The following is a 27146-nucleotide window of genomic DNA, read 5'->3' as shown; positions in this document are numbered from 1 at the left end:
ACAGCAGCACAAAGTCCTTAAATTTAATTTGGTCAAACTAAGGCAAAGTTTCTGTCAGAAAACTAACCTCACAACACGTCCCTCTCCTCAAACATTTGTCACCTTACTGGTACCATACCTGAGCTCCTCTTCATAGGAGTAAAGGAAAATACTGCCACTAAGATCTGGTGCTCTGAGGGTTAAGTTTCACAATAATACTTCCTTGGCCTAAAAGCCCTATCAAGCTCCAACCCAAGCAGTTACACCTATTTGTTAATTTTTTAATGCCCACATTCTCCCTTTCTATTGCAAACTGTATTATACTAAACCATATGGTAAGGAATCTGCTACACATATTGTTCACAAAAATAAATGAATTTTCAAAATTTCCTAGGCAATTAGGACACAGTTTGTTGTAACACTTTGATTAAAATGTGTTGAAGAGCAATCATTTGCCCTTATTCATTCAAATTAAGGTGCCAAGAGCTGTCAAAAAAAAAAAAAAAAAAAAAAAAAGACTAGGGTATACCTTACAGTTTCCCCAAAAAAATGCATGCTTAATAATTTTATCTCAAAAACAAAGCAAATGGAGGAGATCTGAAGCGTAAATGGAAGCAATAATTCCCTTCATTTAGAAAAATAAACTTTGTATTTGAACAAGTTATAAGAAGAACTAACAAGAAGAACTTATTTGTAAAACAGCATTGAGCGTTTTGAAACTGGCTTGACAATTCCAGAGACAGTTAATTGATGCCTCTTTTGAAATAGCTGCAAAATTAGCAATTAATCTAATCACCTCATAACTTGAATGGAAAAAGGGGAGAAAATGCTCTTGATTCCAGTCAATATGCTTCCATGGGTTTTAATTAAAAAGTTTTTTTTCCACTCAAAGTTATTGATATGGCATCACAACTACTGATCCTTCAAGTTTCATTTCTGCTTTAGAAATATATTTAAGAGCTCAAAAAGATCAAATCGACCTCACTTTTGGGGGAGGGAGAAAAAAAAGCACCTTATCATTTGGCTGTCATTTTAACATTCCAGACTTCTTTCTCATTCCTACCGCTGCTCTAATAGCGAGCACAGAACACATCCCTGAAACCTGGTAAGCATACACCTTGCGTAATTGAATGTGGCCTTGCATGTGAGGGGCCTTAACAGGCCTCAGGGAGAAGGAATATTTACACGGAGCAGTATCAAACCTGTTGATTTGAGAGTAAAGATAGCCCCAGTTTGCTGCCTTTTTTTTTTTTTTCCTTCATCCAGATGCCAGGTCCTTGCATACTGAACCACAAAGCCTGCAATGTAGAGGTCTAAGAGAGGTCACGGTGAAAGAAAAGCAATTTTCTAGAGTTTGATTAAAAAGCATTACGGCATAAGGCAAGTTGCCTTTTTCCTTAGAACACAGCAAATCCAGAGAGTGTTGCCTTTCCAAATGGGACCCAGCTCACACAAATCATCACTGGAGGCTCCTCTTCTCCGGTTCCAATTCAGGGAGAGCAGCAGAGTAAATCTAATTGCCTGCTACCACCGAAGCAGCAGTCACTGGTTTTGCTTGGTTCATTTTCTGCCACTGAAGTTCTGAATCAGCTTGCTGAAATTACACCTTTCAACAAGAAGCTGTTAACCGGCTCAGCTGTCTTCTCATCAAAACATATCCTCAAGCTCTCGCTGAGCTTGCAGTGAGCAATGCAGTCTGCAGGTAACAACAGCCACCTGGGTAAAGCTACAGGGGGGCTCCAGTGTGAGCCACACGTCTGTCAGCCTGGCTCTCAAAAACAGGTGAGAAGTCACAGGCTAGCTTTGTTAGAAGAAACTCACTGTCATGTCATTGTTTTTTGGGGGATGGATGAGTAATTGTATGCTAACTCGCAGATTTCTGTCAAGACTAACCTTCATTAAGAGTCAAAACTAACCTAAATGTTAAATAGAAAAAAAGATGTATTGCCTAAGAGGAAAGTACGTAAGTAACAAGGGAAACACAGACTGAACTAGACAAATAGAATAAACTCTGTTGAGCTCTTACTAATGACAAGTGTATCTCCATACGAGTTCGGTTTGTACTGGTACTGACCATGGGGACGTCCTTCAGCTGCTCTGGCATTTCAGCACAAAGCTGACCAATTGCTATGACTGGAGCAAAACGTGCTTTGCTCTCCACTCTGTTCAGCTGCCATTCTTTACAAGTACTTTTTTTGCACAGAAGCTAATGATTTGTAGCCTAAATAATGAATAAGAGCTGTATCGACTCAAACTCTTACTTATGCTTGACGTTTCTGAAGCAATCAAAGCAGACTTTGTCAGGTCCTGTTCTTGACTCTCTCCTAAGTCAAAACTAAAAAAACAATCTTTCTGGTGTTATGATACAGATGAAATCAATTCCTCCTTGGAGCATCCATTGCTATGCCTTATCCCAAAGGAAAAAAGGGACAATAGTCCACATATTCCAATCATGCCATAACACAAAAGAATTTTAATTAGGCTTAAATGCAGTTGCACAAAATGAAGCAATTTATAAGGGCAACAATAAGCCATTTAATAATAACTCAAGAAACATAGAGCTTATTTGCAAAGCTATTAAATATTTTGTATCCTATGTTTTTCCAATATAGGAAAACAAACAGTTCTTAAGGTCTTCCCTTTTACCTTTTGTAGGTTACCAGGGAAGCATAACAAGCCTATTGTACTTACTAATCCATAAGAGCCTGTGTCTTTGAAGTTCTTTCAAACCATTGTTTGGTGTGATGAGAGGAAAATCCCTGGTCTCCTGTCAACAAAGAATTCCCAAACCAGCAGCAGCATCTTCTCCAAGTCAGACAGTGCTGTCCAAGGCTCTCCTCTCCATCCCACTCTTCTCTATGTGGGATCACATCTCCTCACTATACAACCTCTTATTAAACAAAACCCAAAAGCCCTACATTAAAGGGGGCAATCTGTAGGTGTTTTACTGTTTCATTCACAAGGCCAATTATAGCCTTGTACTACTTGAGACTCTCAAGATCATTTCTATGGATAACAGTTATTATTGCTTAACTTTTCTCCCCCAAAATGAACACAGATTAAACATCAAACGGCAAGGAAAAAAAAAAAAAAAAAACATGAAACTTCTAAAGCACAGTTTAGGTATATACTGTCAGTAGCACAGAAGCAGTCAAGTTTGGAGTGATCATAAAGGATTTTCAGAAGTGGCTGTTGCTGCTCTCATACCACAGTAGATATCAGCATCATCTTTGCAATTAAATGGTTTTTCTCAATTTGCAATTTAATTTATTAAATGTAATTACATATTAATGATGATGCTGAAAAGCAATTTCTGTAGCGTATAATTTTGAACCTATTGCCCTTAAGATTTCAAACAAACTGTAAATACATTTAATAACGTAATGTTTATTTTAGTACAGAAGCAAAAGCTATTTTAATTTTCTTACCCATCGTGTACTTAATTTGAGAAAAAATGGGTAAAACAAAAATAATGTGATGAAATACACAAAATAACTTAATTTAGGAAGCCATAACTAAGGTATTTTTCCCTGTAGTTTCCATTTGTCAATCGAACTGGAACAAATGGAGGATAGTATGAGCTGTTTGCTGGGAGGAGGAATAAGGCTTCATAAGACAAGGGGAATGTCAGGCTAAGAACAGAATTAGAATAAATAATTTGTATTCTTTTCCAACTACGCGTGCATCCTAAGATTTTCAAGATATCTGGATAATTTTAAGTAGCCATATGCAAAAAAAAAAATAAAAAATCTGAAAAACAGACTGAAATATGATGATAGGCTCATTGGAAACGAATTCTGAAAATGGAGATGCAGTATATTTTAGAGAGATAACATGCAACTGAGGATCATTAGAAACCTCCAAGAAGATTCCAGGCCAACTGCTGGGATTACACGAGGCTGGGAAAGTGTCCTGACAGCCTAACTAAAAGCAATAAATGGAATTTCCAAAGGGCCAGACACTGACATGACACAGACACTCTTTGTAAAGTTCATGTCAGTGGAAAGAAGCTAGTTCAGAAACTTGCTCCTCACCAAGCTGGGGGCCAGTAGGGATGGCTGGTTCCAATGGAAGGGTCTCAGCTAGAAACTAACTCCTCAGCCTTCAAATTAGTTAGAAACGTTTATGCAAAAACAGATTGTGTCAGAAGTTCTCGCATACTTCTGTTGAATCTCTGCTAGTCCTAGCACGCCAAGTTATTTCCAAGGCGTTTGTAGACACTTGGACCAGCTGAGAAACCCCAGGCATCAGAGCTTCTTTTCAAGGAGGAAAGAAAATACACATATCAAACATACCCTTCTGGCATAACTTCCATGTATATGGAAATTAACAACACGAAGATATTTTTATAGATAACCAGGGCTTCTCTCCGATAGCAAAAGGAGAGAAATACTGTACCTAGGACTGGGTACTGACAATGTGTATTTGACTGCTTTAACAGATTTCACTAAATTGACGGTCTTCTTTTGACACTTCTCTGAAATATCCTTGCAGAATACTAATTCATGTAAGAAATTCTCCAATTGTTTTCAACAACTTTATTGCTCAGTATTTCCCAGACCCTCATCAGCTGCAAATACGAGCCAGCAGTGACACAAAATCCCTCACGTTGAGGAAGAGGAGATACTCGTTATGACTGCCTACTAGTCCTTGTGACAGCCTAGGCTGTGTTTTCAGCTCCATTTTATATCAGTGGGATTTGACATCCCATATATTATTTTCATTTACATCTGATTACAATCACATACCTCTTCCGTCTCACAGCAGGAATACCATTTTAAACTGCAACTTTAAACCACAGTAAGAGTTATTTTAACTTTTTTTTTTCTTTTAATATCATCCAATAATATCAGTCAGGTGAATTTATGGTGACAGTTTTAGAAAGGATGAAGAACATACTGCTTAGATGTTCAGCTGGAGTGTTATTCTTTTAGACAGAAAGCTAAGGTTAAACCTATTTCTTCGATTAATTAAAAACTACCCAAACCTCAAGCAAATATTTTTTCAAAGCTTTTCACAGCAGATGTCTTACCTCTGGCAGAAGCAGAGAGTGAAACAACCTGGTTTCAGCAAGCTTGTGATGTTAAAAAAACATTACTGAAGAACAGAAAACACACGGCTTATAAATTACTATATTTATCACAAGAAGAATCAATAGTGGAAGAAGTAGAAAATGCTCAGGGAAGGTGCTTGCATTGTCAGTAGCAGCATATTGCTGCAAGTTATTTGTATAAACATGGTATAAAAGGCATCAGCTACCACTAAGGCTCCCTTCATGGTGGATATATCACACATAATATACAAGTTTGGAGAAATGTAGATTCCTACTCTCCAAAACAGACCAAAGAAAGGCCTAAAGTTTAGATCTAAGACACCAAGTTTAAGCAATCTGACTCAAGACACCCCTGAAAAAAAAAAAAAAAAATCTCTAATTCAATCACAATAAAAGAAAATTTAACCCCCTGTTAACTTCAAATGATCAACCACAAGAGCTGTACCCTAAAACTTGGTTACTTAAACTGTAAAGCAGCCATGCATCAGTATGCAACGCTACTTTGATGAGTGCCATACTAATAAGTTAATCCTGAGACACGAGTTTAAATCCTAGCTTTTTGCTGAGCCTAGCCTCACATTCAGCTATGGCATCATCTACCAGTGCCTCCCATCAAGTTTTCACCCCTCAGAGCCTGCTGCTCAGGTACGAGGTTTACCAACCCCATAAGCACGTGAGCTCACGATCTGTAACCCCTAGCATCCACCTCAGGCCTCCTCGCTTAATGAAGCACAGCCCTCACCCAGCTGTCCACAAGCCAGCAAGCGAGCTTAACTTCAGGAAAATGAATTACATGCGTCCCCAGACACATGTAAATAAAATGAAGAAATTTCAGATTTACAGTGCTGCCTTCAAACCCTCTCCCCCAGCTCAGGGAGGATTAAAAAGGACTTCAAAGAAGCCTGAGTTCCAATTAAAACAGTGTGACCACCCCAGGGACGTAAAAATATTCCTCTGATTAGTGAGATGCGCTCTTTGAACTGTTTAGCTAAAAAAAGCTTTCAGAACTTTAAACAAATGCAGTAATTCTCTCTCATACTTTTTTTTTTTTTTTTTTTTGAAAGTTTCTAAAAAATTTAACATTCAAAGTGAAGGACAAACAACATTTCAGACCAAAAGTTTTATGGAAGCTCATCCATACATCAGCTCCAGACAGCTAATGCAAACATGAGACTTACCAAGACCTAAACAGCAAGGTCCCAGTGCAAACCAGTTGCCACAAGTCATTAGAACAGAAGAGCACCAGTGTCACTGTTGCTACAGAGGAATTAAGCTATGATTTAAGTAAAAACAAACAAACAAAAACATAAACAACTCTCACTATGCTTCACATTAAAACAGTAAGTAAAAACAACATGCCTTTCCATCAAATCTGCATTCCCCAAAAACTGAGTTGAATTACATACTCTGAAAGTTTTAGCACCAAGAAGAACGATGACCACAAGAACAAATGCTGGGAAAATAACTGAGTCCTCGAACATACCAAAGCAGTCAGCGCTAAGTGGATATAATAAACCTGCTTGTGAAAGCCAAACCCCAATCACCACCAGCCATAAATAATGAATAATTCATGTCAGAAGGAAATAGAAGCAGACTTAAAGACTCGTTCATAGAAAGTGGAACTGCTGTAGTGTAATCGCATTAAAGATGTAAACAGAGGCATTTCAGCAATTACTGCTCTCCTTTTGCCAGCTCACTCTCACAAACCAGGACTTGAGCTCAGCTGCCTGCATCAGGCACAGGGTTTGGGGCAGCCAAAAGCAATTATGACTTCCCTGTGTCTTTGCCACAGGCTCCTGCGACGAGGATTAAGATAACGACTGGACTGGTTTCACAGGCACCGACACCATCCTGGCTTACTGCTGTCGTAAAGTTTTAGTCACTTTTAATGCCTGAGGCTATGAGGGGAAGCACTAATAAAATTAAATGATAAACAGTTTCTAAAAGGTGAAATACGTTCACAGAAAAGAGCTACCTATTCTCTCCATAAGGAGAAGCAATCTAACATCCCATCATTTAACTTCTGCATCCTTCCTTGCATGCATGTTTAATTAAGATCTCACTTCATCATGCTGTACAATACCACATATGAGACTATCATAGCCAGTTACTTTTTCTTTAGCAAATGGGCATTACAGAACCAACCAGCTAACAATAAAAGTTAAAAATCACTGAGGTCTTCTTAATGCCTACCCCTCTGAAGATCTCTCCCTAACTCTACCTGGACGTGCAGCTTCCAGGTCCTGTCATTGCTGGCGTGACTGCAGTTTGTACAACAGCTCCGTGCTCCAAGGCAGATGAGATATTCCTAACTCCTCAGATTCCTCTCGAGCTTGTTTGGGAAGATCATAGAATGGCTCAGGCTGGAAGGAACCTTAAAGATCATCTAGTTCCAACCTCCCTGCCATAGGCAGAGATACTGCAAAGCATCTATAACCAGTCTAAATGGGAGTTCTATCTATATTTATTATATTTATATCAGTAAATTATATAGATCTGACAATAAGCGTCTACTTTGAACAAGAGATGCAATGAACAAACAAATGAAAGCAGCAGCCATTAAGTCACAAAATTTGAAGTCACTGTTGCAAAGCTGCCTCAGTTAGCTTCTTTCTCCCTAAGCTTTTCTGAATTCTCAAGTTTTTGTTTTGTTTTTAATTTACTTCAACCATTTTGGTTTATAACTTGAGCCTTTGCTAGCTAGAAGTATTCTCCAGTCGTAGCTCATTCCTCCTTTCTCCACTGAGCCACAGCTTCCCTAAGCTTCCTGCTTGAGAAGCATCTCAAAGAAACAGGGCCAGAATTCTGCGCTGCCTACAGAACTCGATACCTCCACCATGTTCCATACGTAACCTTTGCAAAATCAGGATTAAAATGAAATCACAAAGGCATATGGAAAATAAGTCTCTCAAAAGTAAATTTGCCAATGCTACAGAACAGTGAGCTCCATATGAAACACTTACTCTTTGCAGTCGTGTGTAAAGTGCAGGATTTCCAAGCTGCCACACCTTCTTTCTACCAAATTCATTAGAATTTTTGCCAGAAAATAAAAAAAAGTCTGCAGACAGCACATGACAGAGAGAAGACATTCTTAAAATTGTGTGACTAATGTTTATGCAGTGCAAACAGCTCTTTATAACTCTGGGTAAGAAAAAAAAAAAAAGACCACAACCAAAAAAAAAAGGCCATTTTTTTCTTCCCCACCAAGTTCTACCTTTCATGTCAGCAGATGATCTTTTCAAACAGTATCAGAATAACACAGCATCAGCAGCATGTGCCTTCATGCAAAATCTGCAGCTCTCTGCATGGGCATTTTGCTTCCTATTACACCTCCTCTAAAGAGAAGAACTTGGACAAGCAAATACGTTCTCCACTGGCACTCCTTTTCCCATGGAGAGAGACATTCAAAATCCTGAAGTAATGGGCACAATTACTGGAGTGAGAGATTCAAATACATCCTACAAACTCTGCTTCAAACCCAGGGAAGTACATAAACTATCAGAAGTCCCATGTGCACATTCACCTGAGCTTGTACAGTGATCCACTTTTTTTTCTTTTTTTTTTTAAATTGGGCTTAAAAGAAATGCCCAAACATATAGTTTCTCAGAAAGCAGAAAGGAGGGGTACCTACTGATTGTGTATCAGGGTACTTTGGAAAAGAAGGGGAGGAATATCAGTGCTGAAACAAGTGCTGCCACCCCAGACATCCTCCCTTCAGAAAGCAGAAAGGCTTTAAGTACATGAAACCAGCTCAACTGTGTAGTTACCCTCTAAAATGCCATCAGTTACCTAAATTGGGCTGTGTGGCAGAGAGGAATAAAAATGAGGCAGGGTCAAACCACCTCTAGAATTAATTTGAGGGGGGGGAAAGGGTAAATTTCAAAAGTGGAAGGGGTTTTATCCCTGCCTTCCCTTACTCTCCTGCAGTCGTCATGGCCCAAAGAGACGGCAGCAGAGGATTCCATTAATAAATATATTTCAACTTCCTTTTTAATGGTGTTAAAAATGTATGCAAATCCATTCATAATTAGGTTTAAAAATTCCATTTCATGGGCTAATCAGACTTCAAAAAACTCAATTTTAGTTTTAATCAGATTTTAACAAGGATATTAAGTCCATTTCGTTCAGAAGAGGGAGAAACGGTGAATTTAACACAAAATGTATTCAAGTTTAGCCCTGGGAGATAATTAAATAAAATTAATTTGGCAAGGGTTGTCTGTAAATGGAAACGCTCCAGACAGCAGAGCACGTTTCTGAAGGAAACAAAAGCAGTTCATTACTGTACAAACAGATACAAAGCTTATTGTGCAGACAGGAGGGAACTGCAGCTCTGCCACAACACCAAGGCAGCCCAGGCCCTCACGCTGCCTCCAACACGCAGGAGCCTGTGGAGGAGAAGGCAGTTATTCCCTAGAAGTGGAAAATGCAGGGTGCAACAGATACAGACCTAATGATCCCAAGTCATCAGGTACAGAACAGCGAGAGACAGTTCCTTAAATCATGAGATGCTGCAGTCAAGGCAATCAGTGAGGTTGCTGTCAGGCATCATTTTGTCAAATCCCATGTAGTGGTGGAGTCCCTGTACTACAGGTCTGAATCTCAGCTTCATACCAGAGGCATCTCAGACAATACCCACGGACTGATATGGGTCTTAAAACTCTGGTAACTGTCTGATATTTCAGTTCTGAAGGACCAAATACTTCATAGTCCCTGCACACCCTCACACCTCTTTCATACCTCTCCTTCCCCTGGAACCGTGCCCATTTTCAAACCACATGGCACCTCCTCGTATCCTCTTGACCTCAATTCTCATGGCAATTCATCTCTGCCTTGCTCTTGGTCACTAATGATTCCTTCCTAGCTGCCTTACCTTGCCCTTTTTCTCTCATTATCTTTTTTGGATCAGCATATTAGCCCAGGGAACGTCTTGTGCTTCCTTATGGAGCAACACAAGTGCATGGGATTATACAAATATGGACAACATAACTTGTGAAAAATATTAACGTTAATACATATAGGTAAATGCCCAGATGACAGATGCAGATCACAAACGACTAACTCTGCCTTGCTATAGTTTGCACAGTAAAGTCCTTCAGCCTTATGCAGGACTTTTGTACCCAGTGTTAAGCATCAGCTTAACCAGCTCCTCAAAAAACTAGCATATGATTATGTCAAACACATCAGCATCTGTCAATCTCAGGCACAGAAGTGCAGATCTTATTACCAGATTTGTCTGGCATTTGACTACTAACATCATATGGTGAAAGTCAATTGTGACAGACACTTAACCAACACACATCATAAAATAAACCAGAAGAGTTGACTAAGGCAAAGTTACAGGTTTAACCCGTACCCTCCAAACTCTACTCACAGAGACACATCACACTTGGACAGAGCAGTACAGAATACAGGACAAATATTTTACCAAAAAAGCCATTTTAAATACCTAACTACAGCCAAAAGACTGACATAGAGAAATGGCACGTATATCTTTAGCAGCTATCATCAGCCATATAGACAGGAGCGCACACATTTTCCAAAGTCCTATGTCTACCCAATCGGAACAAAAAAGAAAAAAACACCCACTTTCAGAGCACTTTTTCGCTCTTCCTCTCCACCAGCCTTCCAAATATATCAGTTATTATGAAGTGCCAATTGCATTTCCCCTTGCCAGCTACTTGCAGGCAGGCAGGCAAGCCGATAGGTGTTCCGTCACCTTGACGAGTGGGCCAGCTATCCAGAAGGCAGACGATGTCTTTGCCAAAGTTGCACTGGAAAGCATCAGACCAAAATGAAAGGCTTGTCACAAAACAGGCTTGATGCCATCAACCTTGGCTGTTAAATTTGCAGAAAACCACCTGAAGCCACAAAAAGCTTTAACTCTGGGAATACCAAGAGCATACAGACAGAAATGTTATTCACAAATGCACTAGCAAAACTGAGTTAAAGAAATCCTAACTAGGTTAAAGCATTACCTTCCGAACTAAGGCAATAACAGAAGCTGCAAAGTATCACCAAAACCTGTCCAAGGTAACTGATGATGACTTTTCTAATTGAGGATCTTGATATTGAACACATTCTCAAAGGCAGGTACTCTATTTCTGCCCTTCTTAGAAAATTAGTTGCATGTCAAGCCCTTACAGAACAGCTTCAGAAAGCCACAGGAAGAATGACTGTTTCATTAAAGCAGGAAAAAATATAGCTTGGTCAACTAGGGGAAATCCAGAATTTCATATACCTTCCTATCCAATAGATTTATCTTCCTTTCACACCCTTCCAGAGAGCCTGATGTGTTACTCACATCCGAATATCCCTGGAAGAGAGTATAAACAAGTAACAAGAATTCAAAAGCAATTTCAGAAAAAATGGGCTAGAAAATGGTTCTCATAATAGTTGCCCATCACTGCCCACCAAGAGGCATAGCAACCATTAACTTTGCTGACAAAAGTTGAGAATAATGTGGAGAAAGGAATCGGGTAAGGACAGAGGCAAAGTAGTACTAGAAAAAGAGAGAATAGATGCTCGAGATATCAAGTAAATAGTTTCTAGAAAAGCTGCAACTGCACCTATGTTGGAAGGTCAGGCTCCCCCCTTTTTATTTTTAAATCCCAATTCCATTTTTAGTGATAGGCAGCAAAAGTCTAATGCTGCTGCAATGTACAGAGGTTTCTAACACACTATTCCATAATTTATCATCCTCTTACAAGAATGCTGTTCTGTAACAGACATGGCTTCATGAGGAGAAGCACTTCACTGCCAGCTGATGAGCAAGGTGTGTGCACAACACATTTCGGTGCACCAGCAGCCCCGAGGCATTAACATTATACACTATAAGAACTTGCACAAATAAGCTTCAGCAACGTGCTCCCTGCATCCTACTTCTGTGGTAGGGAGGGAAAGAAGGTTCCATACACGTCCACCTCACCTGCCTTAGCTACACAGAATAGCTGTGTTTTTATCTTCTTCCTGGTGAAAAGCCTTGGCTTTGTTTCCTTCATGCTGTTCTAGCCCCACTCAGTGCTGTGCCTGAGAACAGCCTTAGCTCTAGATTTCAGCTGTCCAGCAGCACCTTGAAAATAACCTCCAGCCAGTAACCAGCTCCAGGTGTTTACTAAACCTACCTAGCCACTGAGCCCCCCGCACCTCCCCATTTTTGCTTTCAAAATGGGAATCTTTCCAGTTATCCCAGCCCAGTTCTCACGAGGGCCTGGTTTGGTGCCTGCTCTCACGTCAGGCTGTTCTTCCTGCGGTTCTTCCTCGCCAGCTCAGGGAGAGCAGTGATGCACGCCAACACACCTGCGCAGCACACAGTGCTCAGTACATCGGCACTACGGAGCAACGGGAAGCAGAAGCCACACAGGAAAACTGGATCACAGGTTAAGACAAAAAGTGCTTTCCATTTCATCTCCTCAATCGAATCCGCAAAAGAGAAAGGCTTCATTTATAGAAACAGCAGTAATTTATGAATCACCTCTCTGTGCAATGCTTTATAACTCTTACATATTGTTTGAAATTAAAAAGAAATGCAACTGAAAGAGCATCAAAATAAAATATTTTTCTATTTATTCTATGCACATAATACATAATGCCTCCCATTTACAGGAGTTTTCACATTAAAAACAGGGAGGACACCAAATAAAATTCTTTATACCTAAGTATAATTCATGCTGACCAAAGTTAACTAATCTTCATTCATGAAGTCTGCTTTACATCTTGCACATTACTCTGGGTCTTATTTGGACCAGGATTCTGTTGTCTCTAACACTGCACCAGACACACATCAGTAACCAACCTGATCCAACAATCTGATACACAGAAATAGCAATTTCTGTGCTGTAAATTATTTTAAGAAACAAATACACTTACAGAATCACAGCTAGTTACAGAGAACCTTGAGGCACTTACAACATTAATCTTTTAACACAGAAACATTTCAAGTTCACCACATCTTTCAAAGAACAGTTTGCAAATGTGCAGTGCTTTTGCTACTAGAAGACAGTTTTTTTTGTTGTTTGTTTTTTTGTTTGTTTGTTTGTTGTTTTGTTGTGTTTTTTTTTTTTTTTTCTCTCCAAACAATCCACACGCAAATGTATTTTTACAAGCATACTCCTTTTAATAACACAGCTTATGAGGAACAAAAATATAGCCCAGGTAAATACCTGCTTTGATCAAAAATATTCACTGGCAAAGAGGTCCCAGGGGAGAAAAGACTGAAGCTTAAGGACAAGGCTTACATAACAATATCACAAGGCATTTAAGCTAGCTTGTCGGAGCATTGTAAAGATGCTGAAAAAATTGAATTTCAGTATTCATACGCTTCCATTTTTCTCCCACCCCATCTTGATGCTGCTGCACTAGATACCTACTAAGTGGGATTAAAAACCAAAAAATTAGAACTTCACTGGCTGATTCAGTACAGAACTCCCCTGTGCCCTGATGGCAAACCAAAGACAAATGATTAAAGCGGTACCATCGCAGCCACCACCAAAATCCTTGTTCCAGGCATTGACAAGGTTAAGTACTAACCAGAAGCAAATCATTTGCAGAACACCAACAAGATAACCTGCACCAAACTGGTACAGAAAAGCACGAGAGATTATGCAGATCATATTTTTGTCTTATCTACACGGGTAGATAAGGTCTTTTTAATAGTTCAGCACATTTTTTCCAGTAAACTGCGTATTTCTCAACATAAGCAAAGGTCAGCTGTTCTCAGTTCAGGTCCCTGTCCACATCAGGGCATGTTGTTGTACACAAACAGCACGTGGGCAGAAGGATGAACACGACCTACATTTATTCACTAAAAACATTTTTTTCCCTAGTTGCAGCTTTCAAAACCCTGATATTAAATCTCTGCAGTTCCAAACTAAAAATACTTTATTCTTCACATTCTTGAGTCCATCCCCGTGCTGACAGGTTGGTACATACACATTCATACAAACACAGGACTGAAAAGGATGTTTAAATTTAGGTACTGTGAAGTACCTTTCTATAATTAAGTGATCTCTTTCATAACCTTGTGGAGCTTCAACTTCATGGTAATTTGTGTACTTTTGACTCCACTGAAAGCTGCATCCAGAGCAGTCTTGCCACAGGTTAGAACCTCCATCTAAGTTGTATTTATTGTGAGGCTATAGAGATTTGATTTAAATGCCAATGTTAATCTTCAGCATCGATGGTTCCATCTCTCTCACTGGTATTGATTCCCCTCCCTCCCTTCTCCTCCCCTCCACCTCTCTGTTTCTTAGCAGCAATTACATCTCCTGCCAGGTTTTGCTACAACAGGCCAGCCCTTCTAGTCTCCACTGGCTCATGGGGCTCTCCAGCTCCCATCAGCAACATCTTCTGCATTTAGTTTTCACTATTTTTCTCTTCTAGTCCCTTCTACTGCATGGGCTATGTTTTACAAACTATGCTTATAAGTGTAGCCTTGTGTTTTGTATCACTGAATTTCGTCCCACTTCATTACTCCAGTCCTTAGGGTCACTCAGTTCTGCACACCCAGCTTTTGAGTATTCATAAATCCTCTGAACTTGGCATCATTAGCCAAGTTTTATCAGCATATACCAATTTTTTGCACCAAAACCATTAATGGAAATATTAAGTAAAGCATATCCTAAGGCTAATCTTTAAGAAATTCTGCTTATCCTTGTATTTTTCTTTCAACAATACTAAATCTATTGCTGCTTAAACAATTCCTTATACACCCCATGATTCTTCTATTAATTTCCATCTTCTCATGCTTGGTTTATATTTTCCCAAATGGCTCTCTTGATCAAATGTTACAAGTCCAATTAAATTGCGTTTTGCTTGACAAGATAATCAATTTCCTAGACAAAGAAAGTTGTTACGTTAGTCTGACTCATCTTGGTACTCTTTGATCCAGTGGTGGAGGTAAATTTCTTGCCCTGTAGATAAAGGCCCACTGGTACAAGGGAGTAGCACAATGCAAGAGTATGAATACTTACAGGAGTATTTTGGTTTGTGCTTATTTAGAAGAGGCCTGTATATTTTGAAAAGGGTTTTTAAAAAGGGCATTGCTATGCTAAAACAAAAGCATCCTCTGTAACCAGGTACAGCATCTATTTTTACGTGTTTGTGAAAGTGTCCCTGCACAAACAAAACTTTGGGGATAGATGAAGTGTAATACACTGCACATCTAAGGCAGAAGGAAGGCACAGTACGGCCACAGTCCCAGCAGAAGATTTAGAATTGAAACAGGGAAAGATGCTAAAATGGAAATTAAAAGGTAAAATTAAAAATGAGCTAGAGATTATAGTGTTTATTGGGTGTGTGGAGATGACAAGATGAGAGGCTGAATAAAAATCAAGCAGGAGCGTTTGAACCCTCTGACGGTTGCAAACCATCCCCTTGCTGATTAGTCTCTGCTATTTAAATGATAATTTCACTTTAAGGGAAACAGGACTGCTTAATGTAAGGAAAGTGGCTCTTTGTGAAAGTGTCTGTGCTTTTGAAAGCTTCTCCTTCACAGCAGAGTGAGCACCTGAGTTCAAGCCATTTACACATTACATGGGTCACTACATGCTGGAGGAAAGCAAGCTACCTTTACCCAAACGTTTTTCAACAGCATCTCAAACACTGCTTGCAAGAAATATGGCAGCAATGCAAAATGAAGCACCTGGTAGTGAGTTTCCAGTGGGAAACAAAGCACCTGCTATGCAGGAGGCAACACCAGCACACATTTCTAAAACTACTTATATACCTAGGAGAAAAATAGCCTTAGGCTTATTGGTTTGGGAAATGCAGCTCGACGCAAGCTGGGACAATACTGTAGAATCTGATAAAAAACAGTCAATGGAAAAATAAGTGATATTTTCCAGGGGAAAGGAAAAAATAAAAAAAGTCTACCATCATCTGCACTTCCAAAATAAAGAATCACCCATCGTTTCAGTAATTTCATTATTCTCAGTACAGTTCCTGCAGGCGATCTACCACAGTTCCCTAAATTATTCTTCGACACAGAAGATGAATAACGTGCTGGTGTCCAACAGTTCTGTCTGTCTCCAGAATGCCAGATCTGTGCTCCTAGAAATCCAGTCTCTCACTCCTCAGAGGGCTTTGAAATGCAAAGAAAGGACAGATGTATTTTTGATGTGAGCTTGCTTACTTATTACTCTGATTTCTCTGATTACACATTACAGCCTGTCTGCCTACGTGTTAGGTGCTGACCCATTACATCTTACACACTTCTGTCATCCCTTTAGCCTCAAGACCTGATATATTTAAATGGAAATAAAAGCATTAATGTCAATGAAGAAAACTGGTATTTTTGAACATCAGAAAAGTACGGTGTTTGGGGAGAAAATCAATATCGGATAGGAAAATTATAGGGGAGGAGACTGCCCAGCATTTCAGTGAAGTCCTGGCAGGACCAGACCTACACTAAGAAATCTATGAGAAGAGGACACATGGCTGCCATATTAAAACAAAGTTAAACACCATCGGGATGGGAGAAGACTAAACCCTGTGCTAAAGCACAGACTTGACATCAGGCCTCCAAACGTTAACTTGACCTACACTCATCTATTCCAAAACCCAAGCCTGGCCTGAAGTCCCCCAAAACCATGTTGTGGCTACTCTGACAACCACAGCTTCAGGTTTTGAGTTGACAAAGGAAACTTTTCTCTCCACCACATGAAAAGCATTCTATAAAGGCAATCTAAAACCTAAGGCACTGCACAAAGTTAAGAATAATGTACATTCGAACATAAAATGATACAGGAGAACAGAAGAGCTTAGCGCAATAGGCCAGCACAGGCTGAATGCCACATTCAACAGGTAGCAGCCTCCTCCGTGGTTCCCTCTGTAGAGAATGGTGGCTTCAATAAATACACACTTATTTTGAGACAACTGCAATAAATTTTCTCCTGAAACTTCTACCTCACTTTCCAAACACAAAGGCTCCCTTTGGAACTGTTCAGGCACTTCTTCTTCAAGAAGATTTTAAATGCTTCTAAAGCAATACTTACATCTTTTAGACATACTAAGTCCTAAAATACCAAGCACGTAAGACTTGGTTCTAAATAAACAAAGATCCTCCGCACCAGCCCTTCCAATCCTGGCTGTTCATTCCCAACTCCTCTGCCTTGCTTCGGAACTGCACAGGTATTTCGGCAGCCACCAGCAACCAGGGACCCGACCTGGATGAAAGCCGATCCATTTTCCATTCTAGATTGCTTTTTGCTATGCAGGATCACCTCTTCAGCTGCACGGCTAAAAGAACCATAAAGTAACGGGCAGGAACAGCTCATTTTTCACAAGGCACTTGAGTCAGAAGCCCCACAGGACTGAAGTGGTGGAACTGCTGTAAGCTGAGCCTAAATTGTCCTGGTAGCACTGTGCATGAGAAATTCACACAACATTCATCCTTGAGCAGAAGCCAGCAGAAATCCTTATTTTGAGGTATTTTATGGGATATTAGCAACCTGCATACATTTGCCCTGTTCACAGAGTGAATTCTTCAACATTTTTTAAACCTCCAACTTCAGTGGAAGGCTAAGATTTTTATGCCAAAATTAAGCTTTAAAAAATAACTCTAAGTTACAGTATTGTGTCCACAGAGGAGAACAGCAGATAATCCTTCCATGAGGTCATGTGAGACCTTGCAACTATGAAACTTTCTATTGTAAATACACTTATTTGTTTGTTTTGGCTTGGTTTCCCTTCATGTAGTGTTTATCTCCTTTTTTTTTTGGTACCCAGGGAATTCCCACTGTGATGAGACAGCTTGTTTTACATTGGGAATCTTGTCAACAGCATTCGTGCAATTTTCAGTATGTCCACAGATTGTAAATTACAATTATTTACATAAAACTTAGATGCACGAAATGAAGTTTCTATCTCCTTGTACCACGTCAATTCTTTTTTTCCTAATTAGAGACTCAACTCGGAAGTAGGGATCTGCCACTATCCAACTTGGGCAAAAATGACCAAAAAAATAGAAATTAGAGTTTAAGTTCAAAGTCAGTGGTAGAATTACAGCCAACATCAAACACTTTTAATCAGATTAATTGTCTGATTGGTGACAAAAGACCACAGGGCTACAATAGGCTACTCCAATAAAAATATATCCTTGACTATGGAACAACTGTGCCAGCATTATGGCCCTGCTGGAACTAGCAACAGCAACCCCCCAGTCTTGCCTTGATTGGTTGCAGTTAATTAAGTATCCAGAAACGCATATGAGCAATTCAAATTATTTCAACATGCACTGCTTTGTATAGCTGTCAACAGATTTTTTTTTAAACCAGCAACCACTTATTCATAATGGACATTCAGAGAAAGGTAAATTACTACCTTGTGAGAAAAAAAGAAGATTATGAGCTTCATTCACTACTGCAAAGATATTCAATGCCTTGGATGGGAGAGAGTGCAGAGTAGCTAAGCATAGTTAATCACGATTCAAAAAGGAAAGTAGAGAACTCCAATATTCTCCCTTCTCTCCTATTCACTGAAAAAAAAGAGCACTAATCCACCACTAAATGCAGAATCAAGGAATTTGATTCCCTTTTCCCTCCCTCTCTCCTCCCTTCCCCCCAACTCCAAAAGCAGAATGTGCATAGAAGGACTTCCCGTACTGAGTGTAGCACCTGTGTAATTACAAATTACAACTGTGCTAACCACTGTACTAAATAGAGATGCTTGCCACTTAATTAGACCCTTTCTTAGAGAGGAAATGCATACACATTCACACTATCTCCTCTTCCTAATTGGTCTCAGACATTGCAGGAAGCTAGTCCCCAAGATTTGTCAGCCAGCCAGCCCACAGATGTTTCAGAAAGAAAACCAGGTCAGCATTAACAGGTTCACTTCTCTGGCTCTAGGCGACAGGTCAGCAGATCAGCGTCTGCTGCCTGCAGCTGGCAGGCTTCACTAAGTGAAAACGGTCCTTAAGCATTGGCCTCGATTCCTGTCAAATCTGCACTTCCCTTTACAGGCCTGGACAGCAAGCACACAAAACAGCTCCACCAGCTTAATGTGATCTCATCGCTGAAGCTAACTAAATTTACCCCTGCAAATTGAACGACGACTGTAGGCGCTCTCCAAAGTCAGCCTTACACCACAGGCAGGCACCAGGGGCCCACGACCTGCCTTCCAGTAAAACTGTAGTAGATGCCACTCGAGAAGGTCCAGACCTTGCCTTTGAGCAGCACAGCGAAGTCCAAGCACGTTACATGTATTTTCCTTTCTGCTATGTGAGCCTCACCCTTAATGTCTGTACTGTATTCCACGACACCTCCAAAAATGACAGCTGATTTCTCTCCCCCTTGCTTCGCTGTGATAGGCATGGAAAATAAGAAAACAATTCTGAAGAGTAATATGAACAAAACCTTTTGCTTTGTTTTCCACGCACACACTCCCCCCCCCCGAGCCTTAGATGACAATACTATTTCCAATAGAAAATGGTGCCTAAAAAAGGGAAAGACCTACCTAAATAGTTCATTATCAATATACATGATCATCTTCCAATCACTGATTACACACTAATATGAAAAGCTATCACTGATATAAACAACTGTGCTGTCTATACAAAGATCTTTGAAACCAGGAGGTGAAAATGTGAAAAATTCAAGAGTCAATGCTTCCAATTAAACCAGTACCAACAAGAAAAAAAAGAAAAAAAACATACTTTACTATTTATTCTCTCAAAAAATATATTTAGACTCTCTGAATACTGAAGCTGCTGCCTGTGGCCCATCTCTGTCAGCCTCCACAAGTTTGCTAAATTTCTCAGCAAAACTTCAGCCTTTGAAAACCTGCAATCTTCTGCCACTATAGATAAATAACAAAGACAACTTCAGCATCAATCCCTGTCAGCTGCTACCAGTGACTATTGTATCTGACTTAATAAACACCTCGTTTTTAAAACATATCTGCTGCAGATCATTTTGCATCATTCAGCAGTGCAGGGTGTGTCTGTTTAGGGATAGCACCATCACCTGGCTAATCCGTTAGGGGACAAAGGCAACAGCCAAACAGACCAGAAGCAGGGGGAAAAGTGGTTATTTAGATGAAAAGCTCATAGTACAAGAACCCTCGTTTTGTATTTGTGTATCTTCTACATGCCACAGAAGGGAAAGGAAGTAAGAGCAGCAACAGCTATTAAACAACTATTAAACCAGATGAAATGAAAGATGTGTGGTGTAAATATAAAGTTTGAGTTGGTTGGAAAAAGCACAGTCATTAGAGAATATATGCTCAAATCTTCATATCATGTTAATACCATTACCCTAAAAGTAGAAGGCATGAAGACAATGATTATGTACACTGCATTAAGCCATTTTCAAAAGTTTTGATAGCAAAGATGAATGATTTTTACTAGACTAGCTTAGTCTTCATGTTGCCAGTTTTTTTTTGTTTTTTTTTTTTAAACCAGGCTGAGGCTGCTAGTCTGAAGCAGAAAGCCAGCTTCCTCCAGCAGCAGGAGAAAGGATGCCATCTCGTGGATGGATCTGTACATTGTCATCAGAATAAACCACCCCCCTTCTCCTCACACACCTAGACAGCCTTCCAGAAATAATTTTCTTTTAAATACATGTTGCAAATGGCAGTCAAGAAACTACCTGGAAAACGTCTAAGCTAGGAGTGCAACTCTGAGAAAAGAATTATGTCTGTTAAGATTTGCCTGGTTCTTCATCAAAGATGATCAACAACTCAACTACACAAATACCATATTTTGTAGAAACAAAAGTGAGAGAGGAGAGAAGCTTGCTTTCTCACCATAACTCTTTCCTAACAACAGACTCAAGCAACAGCCACACTCAGTAAGAGTAAACTCAAATATAAGGACCTTCTATTCACAAAACAAGAATTTCACAACATTGTCTTTCCTTTTACAAATCCTACAATCAAGAATGATGGATCAGAAGCGTACAAAGTTTGCTAGCAGTGTAACAGTAACAGATACAAAGAAAATTTAGAAGGGTTCCTATAGACAAAATGACACCCAAGATAAAAGTTAGAGCCAACTACACTGTCAAGTAGGCAGTAAAAAGATCAAGATATCAGGAAGATATAACTGAAAACAAAAAGATTATGTGGATTCATCATGTATATGCACAGACCCTACATATATACATATGGCACATATTATTTTCTTGTCTGCACACCATGCAGCTTACAAGTGTATTATGTAATATTTGTGTACGGCAGGTATAATTCCAAGAGCAAATTCTGGAAAGAACACTACACAACAGCAATGCAAACACACTCGTATGCTCTAGAGCTAAAATGGATAAGCAGTCTTTGCCCCCAAAGTTTATGAGAGCAGGAGGGAAAACCTAGGAGCTTCCCAGCAGAAGAAACTGAGTACATTCCCTTACCGTCTGCCATGGGAGGGAATCCAGAACTGGCAAACATAAATACAGCCTTTGAGTAAACTGTTAATGAACTTGCTTTTTCCCAAAAGGTAAAGTATTATAAAACACTTAGCTCTTTCAAAGTTCCCAAGAAGAGACTAGTACTAAAACAGTAGGATTACCACTCCACTCCTCAAAGCTGCATCTTCTTTCCAAGTGCTTTTACATAAAATTAGACTCACAAATCTGATTCTAAGCCAATCTGACAAAAAGCCTGCTGGGACTAGGCAATCAGTGAACAAAAAACATCTAGTGGAGACACAGAACAAGCCCCGTGGAAATGCTGGAGGAGATGAAAAAACATCCTCTCCTAACATGCCACAGGCTGTACATGCTTCCCTTCCATTTTCTGTACCAATGAAAAAAGTGATAAGAGAACATAAAAAGTCCTAATGCACTCCCTCCCTTCTTCCTTGATGATCTAGTTATTAGCAAACAGCACATCACCCTGGTTCTCTGGAACAACCATCCAACTTCTTATTTTCTTCTACTGTGAGATGGGCGATTAATTTTTCCTCAAGCTCTCGCCTACAGCATACGCCAGGAACCTGACTAGGACAGTGATCTCTCATCTTCATACTCCTGACCAAAAACGAACAGAACTCATGCCATAAGAAGTCTGAGCAACAACAAAAAAAAAAAAAAAAAAAAAAAAAGAGCATGGGGAGGTAATCACCCAGTTCTACTTGCTACAATTGCATGCAAAAGATGATTTTTCCCCTCAAGAGCAATTCCCTTTTCTGAATGAGAAGATACCATTAATAGCACTAAACAATATGGCCCAATCAAAAACCTAACACTTTAGAGCGAATATTCTGATTTTAAATGAAGGAGTTATTAGACTTCAACAGGCAGAATCACTTGGTTCCATTTCTCTCCCACTGTGAAATTACCTCATTAAACCTTTAACAGCTTGAGGTAAGTAAAAAGCTTTTACTCCACTGTCTGATGGAACAAGTTTTGTGAAAAGGATTCATACTATTTCTGTCCATTCTTTGCCATTGGAGATTTAGCACAATTCAAACTTCATCTAAATGCATGTATCCTCATCAGAAGCTGGAGAGAATCTCAAGCATGCTATCTACCTGCAGGCCTCTAGAAAAGGTTTCATTATCCCCATTAAAGACAAAACACTGAGAAACTTAAGGGGGCTTTCCCCTGTTGAACACAAGTGTCTTTTACATGATGCAGTTGCGTGCCCAAACCATAGGTGCATATCCAAACACTCCTAGCTCCAAATAATCCCAGCAGTCTGCAGATATAAATCAGGCACGTGGAATGAATGTAATAAAGAAACAATTGGTATAATTAGGTTTTGCGGTACATGCTGCAGCTCAGAGCATGAACCAATATTAAAGGCAGCCTGTGCAAGACTGCTCATATCAAAACATTTCTTAAAGAAGCATCTCTACATCTAGCACAATAATGCAAATATTTATAGAAAATAAAACAGTGATGAAATATATGACACACAAAGACACCATATCTACGCAGAGAACCTTCTGCAGTGGAAGAAAAAAAATATCAGAAGATTCACCATTTCCAGCCCTTTGTTACACCACAGACATACCAGAGACCTTTAAAAAAGCTGGTCCAATGTTCTAGATGTCAAAAAGTTGCCTTTGTGTACCATTACTTAACTAGCTGGTTTTAAAATGCACCAGTTGGTAGCTTGCTTGGTGGGTGTTTTGTTTTTTTTCTCCATTTGTAAGAAAATGAGTTTATTCCATTTCTTATTAGATAAAATAAAAAAGCAGTCGTTAATCTAGTCAGGTACTTGAAGGAAGAAATGTCAAAACGTGATCTGGCAGTTTATTTTGATATCCAAATCTCAAAGAAAACATATTTATAATAATTTATCACAAGTAACCTCATTCATTTCTCTGGACACATCAAACAATTCTCTAAGTTTTCTTATTAAGCAAGCAGAATCTCTACCTAAACACAAATGTAGCTATATGCAAGAAGTTCAAAGAACTCGCAATTAATTGCAGTCACCAGAGACACTTGTCAAGCTGCCTTGGTGAAAAATACTTCTTAACAGGATGTTATCTTACTGCTCTTTTTATTTATACTAAGTACTGGAAGAGCTTCCACATGAGGAAGAGACAGTAAGAAAGCATGATTAACATACTTCAGGTGTCCCGATGACTAAGAGGAAAGGAAAGTGGTTGAAACATTTTACCTCCAATGCTGTGAGCGCATACCTGATGTTCAAGCCAGTACTCTGGTCCAGTTTCTCCCAGCATTTTAATTTTCCCAGAAGTTTCTAAAGTATAGAGCAAAAGAAAAGTTTGAGACAGATGCATGTTCTAACGGCTCATTTTTTACAGTTTTCTCATAATTCTCATTCAAACTCAATGTTTTCCACCCGTGGATTTCAGTATCTTCTTATCTAGCACACCTGGGTTGTTATTCTCCTGCCCTCAGTCATTTTCTTAGTCACCAACACTTTGTGCCACATGGAACCTACCCAATGCTTCAGCTCTCTCTGTTATCCACCTCTATGAGCTATTACCACTGCACTAGACCTTGGTAGACTAGACTCTTTGTAGAGGGGAAGAAAATGAGTTTCAATCTCAACATTGATACTTCAGCAGCCAAATTAAACTGTCCACTTCTTTTCCCATTTTTCCTATAGCTTCTTTATTTTCAGTCAGTACCAGATCATGCTATCTAAAACCAATCAGACACCAGCATAGTCTGTAAAATCATTATGTTTATACATTTAGGTTGATCTCTTGACTTATATATGTTTGATATATGGTGGGATGGAGACAAGACAATTATAGTCATCTGAGACCACATTCTGGCCTTTGGCAGCAATGCAATTGGGTATCAAGGTTCTTACTACATGTCTGTTCAGTAACACCAGGTTTCGGTAGAGCTTAATAAAGAAAGAAGAGGGGAAAAGAAGAGGCATTTCCAGCAGAAGAAAACAAAGCAAAAAAAAAAGACAATACAATGAGACATTCATTTCAGATAACCTTCAGCTCAACAGCAGACTTCCTTTTGCCTTTTTCTCCTTCACTGTCATAGCTTCCCTCATGTTGACATTTAACTTTGGGAATGCCTGGCTTGAACTCACCACTTACAACACACATCTGAACCAAGACAACACAGGATGAGCCTAGGAGACAGGAAGGACAGGCAACAAAGGAAATGCCATTCTGCTCATCCAAACATTCCTAGCTCCTCACCTCATTTTCCAATTCAACAGTCACTAGCTGCGCTTGGACTTTCTCATAGCGTTCCAGTTTTCTTTGAAGACCTTCTACCTCCTCTTTAAGCAATCCATTGTTTTCTTTCATTTCCCTGTGGTGAAAAGACAAAACAACAATTGAAAACCATGCAGTTCCATTTGCTCTCACAAACCTGCAGATACACATGTAATTACAATGGAATCATACATATGACAGTGTGCAGACATTATGACATTTAACTGACTCGTTTCTACAGCCTTCACTGCAAAGCTGTTGCTACAAAAAAAAAAAAAAAAAAAAAAAAAAGCAGCTTTCGTGAACTGGATTTTTTCAGTATAAGCACCATCCTAATTATGTCCAAACAACCTGAAGCTTTGTGTCAGCTTTACTGATTGGCAAAACAGCATGAAAGCTAGCAAGACTCCCAACTCTGATCTTCAGTCGGGCTGAATGCAGGGTTGGAACACAGCAAGCGGTACACACTCAGGCTTTTTTATACTGTGTGATGGCTGAGCCAGTATTGAGACTGCTTGCTTTTACCTTAATAGAGGTGTGCAACTGTGAGATAAACTGTTTATAAAAAATAGACCTCTATATTGTTCATACCATGATTTTGTGCACGAAAACAAGAATGAGAAAAGAGTCCACAATAAACAAAAATGATAATGAAACACTAACAAGAACAAAGTCAAGGGAGATTCCTTAATTTTAGCATAAGAAAAAGCTGGAAAGATCAGACAATCATGTAATTTAGACGTTTTTTTTTCTAAATGTACCTAAAGATGGAAAGAAAGTTCGATTTTCAAAAAAAAGTTTTATGTTTATTTCATAGTACATATAAACTTCATTTTTTAAAGTAATTACCACTTTAGAAAGCCAGAAACAGTCTGCTCTATCAGGGGCTATATCAAAGTGTTTAAGGAATTTAAACAACTTCCCAAACATTATGCTAGAACAAGAGGTCTTTAAAATAGTGGTAACAAAACTAAGCAGTAGAAGCTATTACAGAAATGTAAAGCTGTCTTCTTTCTACAAGTATTTCTTTCCCAAACCTGTACAGAGTTCATCACTATCTTTAAACACTGAATTGTGTTATTATACATAGATACCACCACCCAAAATGATCAATATTTGTTCTGTGAGGCTTTTGCTGTGTTCAGGAAGATTGCCCAGATCTTGTTAAAACCTCTCACCTAGTAACCATCACAGCACTGCTCAATTCATATGCAGTATTTACATGAAACATTTAAACTTCCTTCTGAAGTTTCCCATGTGGAAGTATAGCATCGTGCCACACTGTAAACCATGTAAGCCTAAGAAAGGGATTTCAAAGTGCATATAGTGCAATTGTCAAAGCTACAGAAGGACAGAAGATAACCCTCTCAACAACTGAACCCTTCTTTCACCTGAAGTAGGCATTCTCTTCTCTAAGTTGACGCAATTCACGCTCCATTTTGGGGAAACGGGCCAATTCTACCTTCATGTTCTTGACAATTACAGCATCATGCTCCTGCTGGGAGAACTTCTGTTCCAGGTCCTGGAAAACAGATGACGAGAGGACAGCAATGATTAACTTGGAACCCTTAAGGACTTCATCTCTGCTGTGCTTTTTAAACTTTAATCAATGACTTGATGAACAAAGTTAGAATGGACCTCAGTTGGTCACCTAATCCAATCCATAGCTCAAATCAGGGATGACACACACTTGTTACAACTGTAACACCTTGGCTGGCCTCTCCTCTACACTTTTCTGTTAACTCTAAATTCCTAAGGAAAAAGTAATCCTAATAAAATCAATAAAATGCCCTTCTACTGACGAAGCTAAATCCCTGATTTTCTTGTCTTCTATCCCTCCATTAATTAAGTGTAAAGATGGGCACTTGGATGGCCTTGAAGTACTAGGAATTAAAAGAAACATAAATGCACATTTTATAATTATGGTAAAGATTTTTTTTTTTTGGATGGGGAGAAACAACATTTATTTAGAGCAGTAATGTAGTCTGACACCTTGTTTCCCCACCTTTCCTTCCCATGGTTCTGCCTACAGCAGGAAGTCTCCTCTTGCAATCACAAAAATCAGAAATGAGATTGTCTTTCAGCATAGCTTTGCTTTACAGCAACCACAGGCAATGCCATAATCAGCATCTGTTCAAAGCAGAGTAACTCTCTACATCTGCCTCTCCCAGGAAGATAAAAAGCAAGTGGCAAAGACACTCCCACCAACCTACATGCTAATTTGAAAGGACATAAAACATCTCTGCACTTATATGTAAGTCACTACATCTTTAAAAGCTTTGCAAGCAATTGCAGTTTTTAAGAGAGCTAAGCCCAGCTCCAGAGGAAGGATTTTCTGGGAAGCAGAAACTAACCATAGCTGCTTAGGTTCATCCCCCACCATTATAAAAAAAAATGCTTTAGAATAATAATGCCCTGGTCTCAAGATCAAACAAACCATTCATCCAGACAGAATACTGCATAAGGATATGCTCTCTTCAGAGAAAGCATAAGTGTGCTGTTTTCTTGGTTTTTCTT

General features: G+C 39.3%; 1 protein-coding gene across 3 annotated transcripts in view; it reads right to left on the bottom strand.

Moving 5' to 3' along the window:
- MAD1L1 (mitotic arrest deficient 1 like 1) overlaps nucleotides 1-27146 on the bottom strand; it is a 348528-nt gene that overhangs the window by 314842 nt on the left and 6540 nt on the right. For all 3 annotated transcript variants that reach the window (XM_084536417.1, XM_084536418.1, XM_084536419.1), the window contains exons 7-9: nucleotides 26021-26151; nucleotides 24612-24726; nucleotides 23619-23680 (exon numbers count right to left, since the gene is read on the bottom strand). In XM_084536417.1, the coding sequence (XP_084392543.1) occupies nucleotides 23619-23680; nucleotides 24612-24726; nucleotides 26021-26151 (308 nt within the window). The remainder of the gene's footprint in view (nucleotides 1-23618; nucleotides 23681-24611; nucleotides 24727-26020; nucleotides 26152-27146) is intronic.

The sequence above is a fragment of the Aythya ferina genome (assembly GCF_964211825.1).
Source record: "Aythya ferina genome assembly, chromosome: 15".
NCBI classification, from domain to species: Eukaryota; Metazoa; Chordata; class Aves; order Anseriformes; family Anatidae; genus Aythya; species Aythya ferina.
The sequence above is the reverse complement of the archived record's forward strand: the minus strand, read 5'-3'. Positions and strand labels throughout refer to the sequence as shown.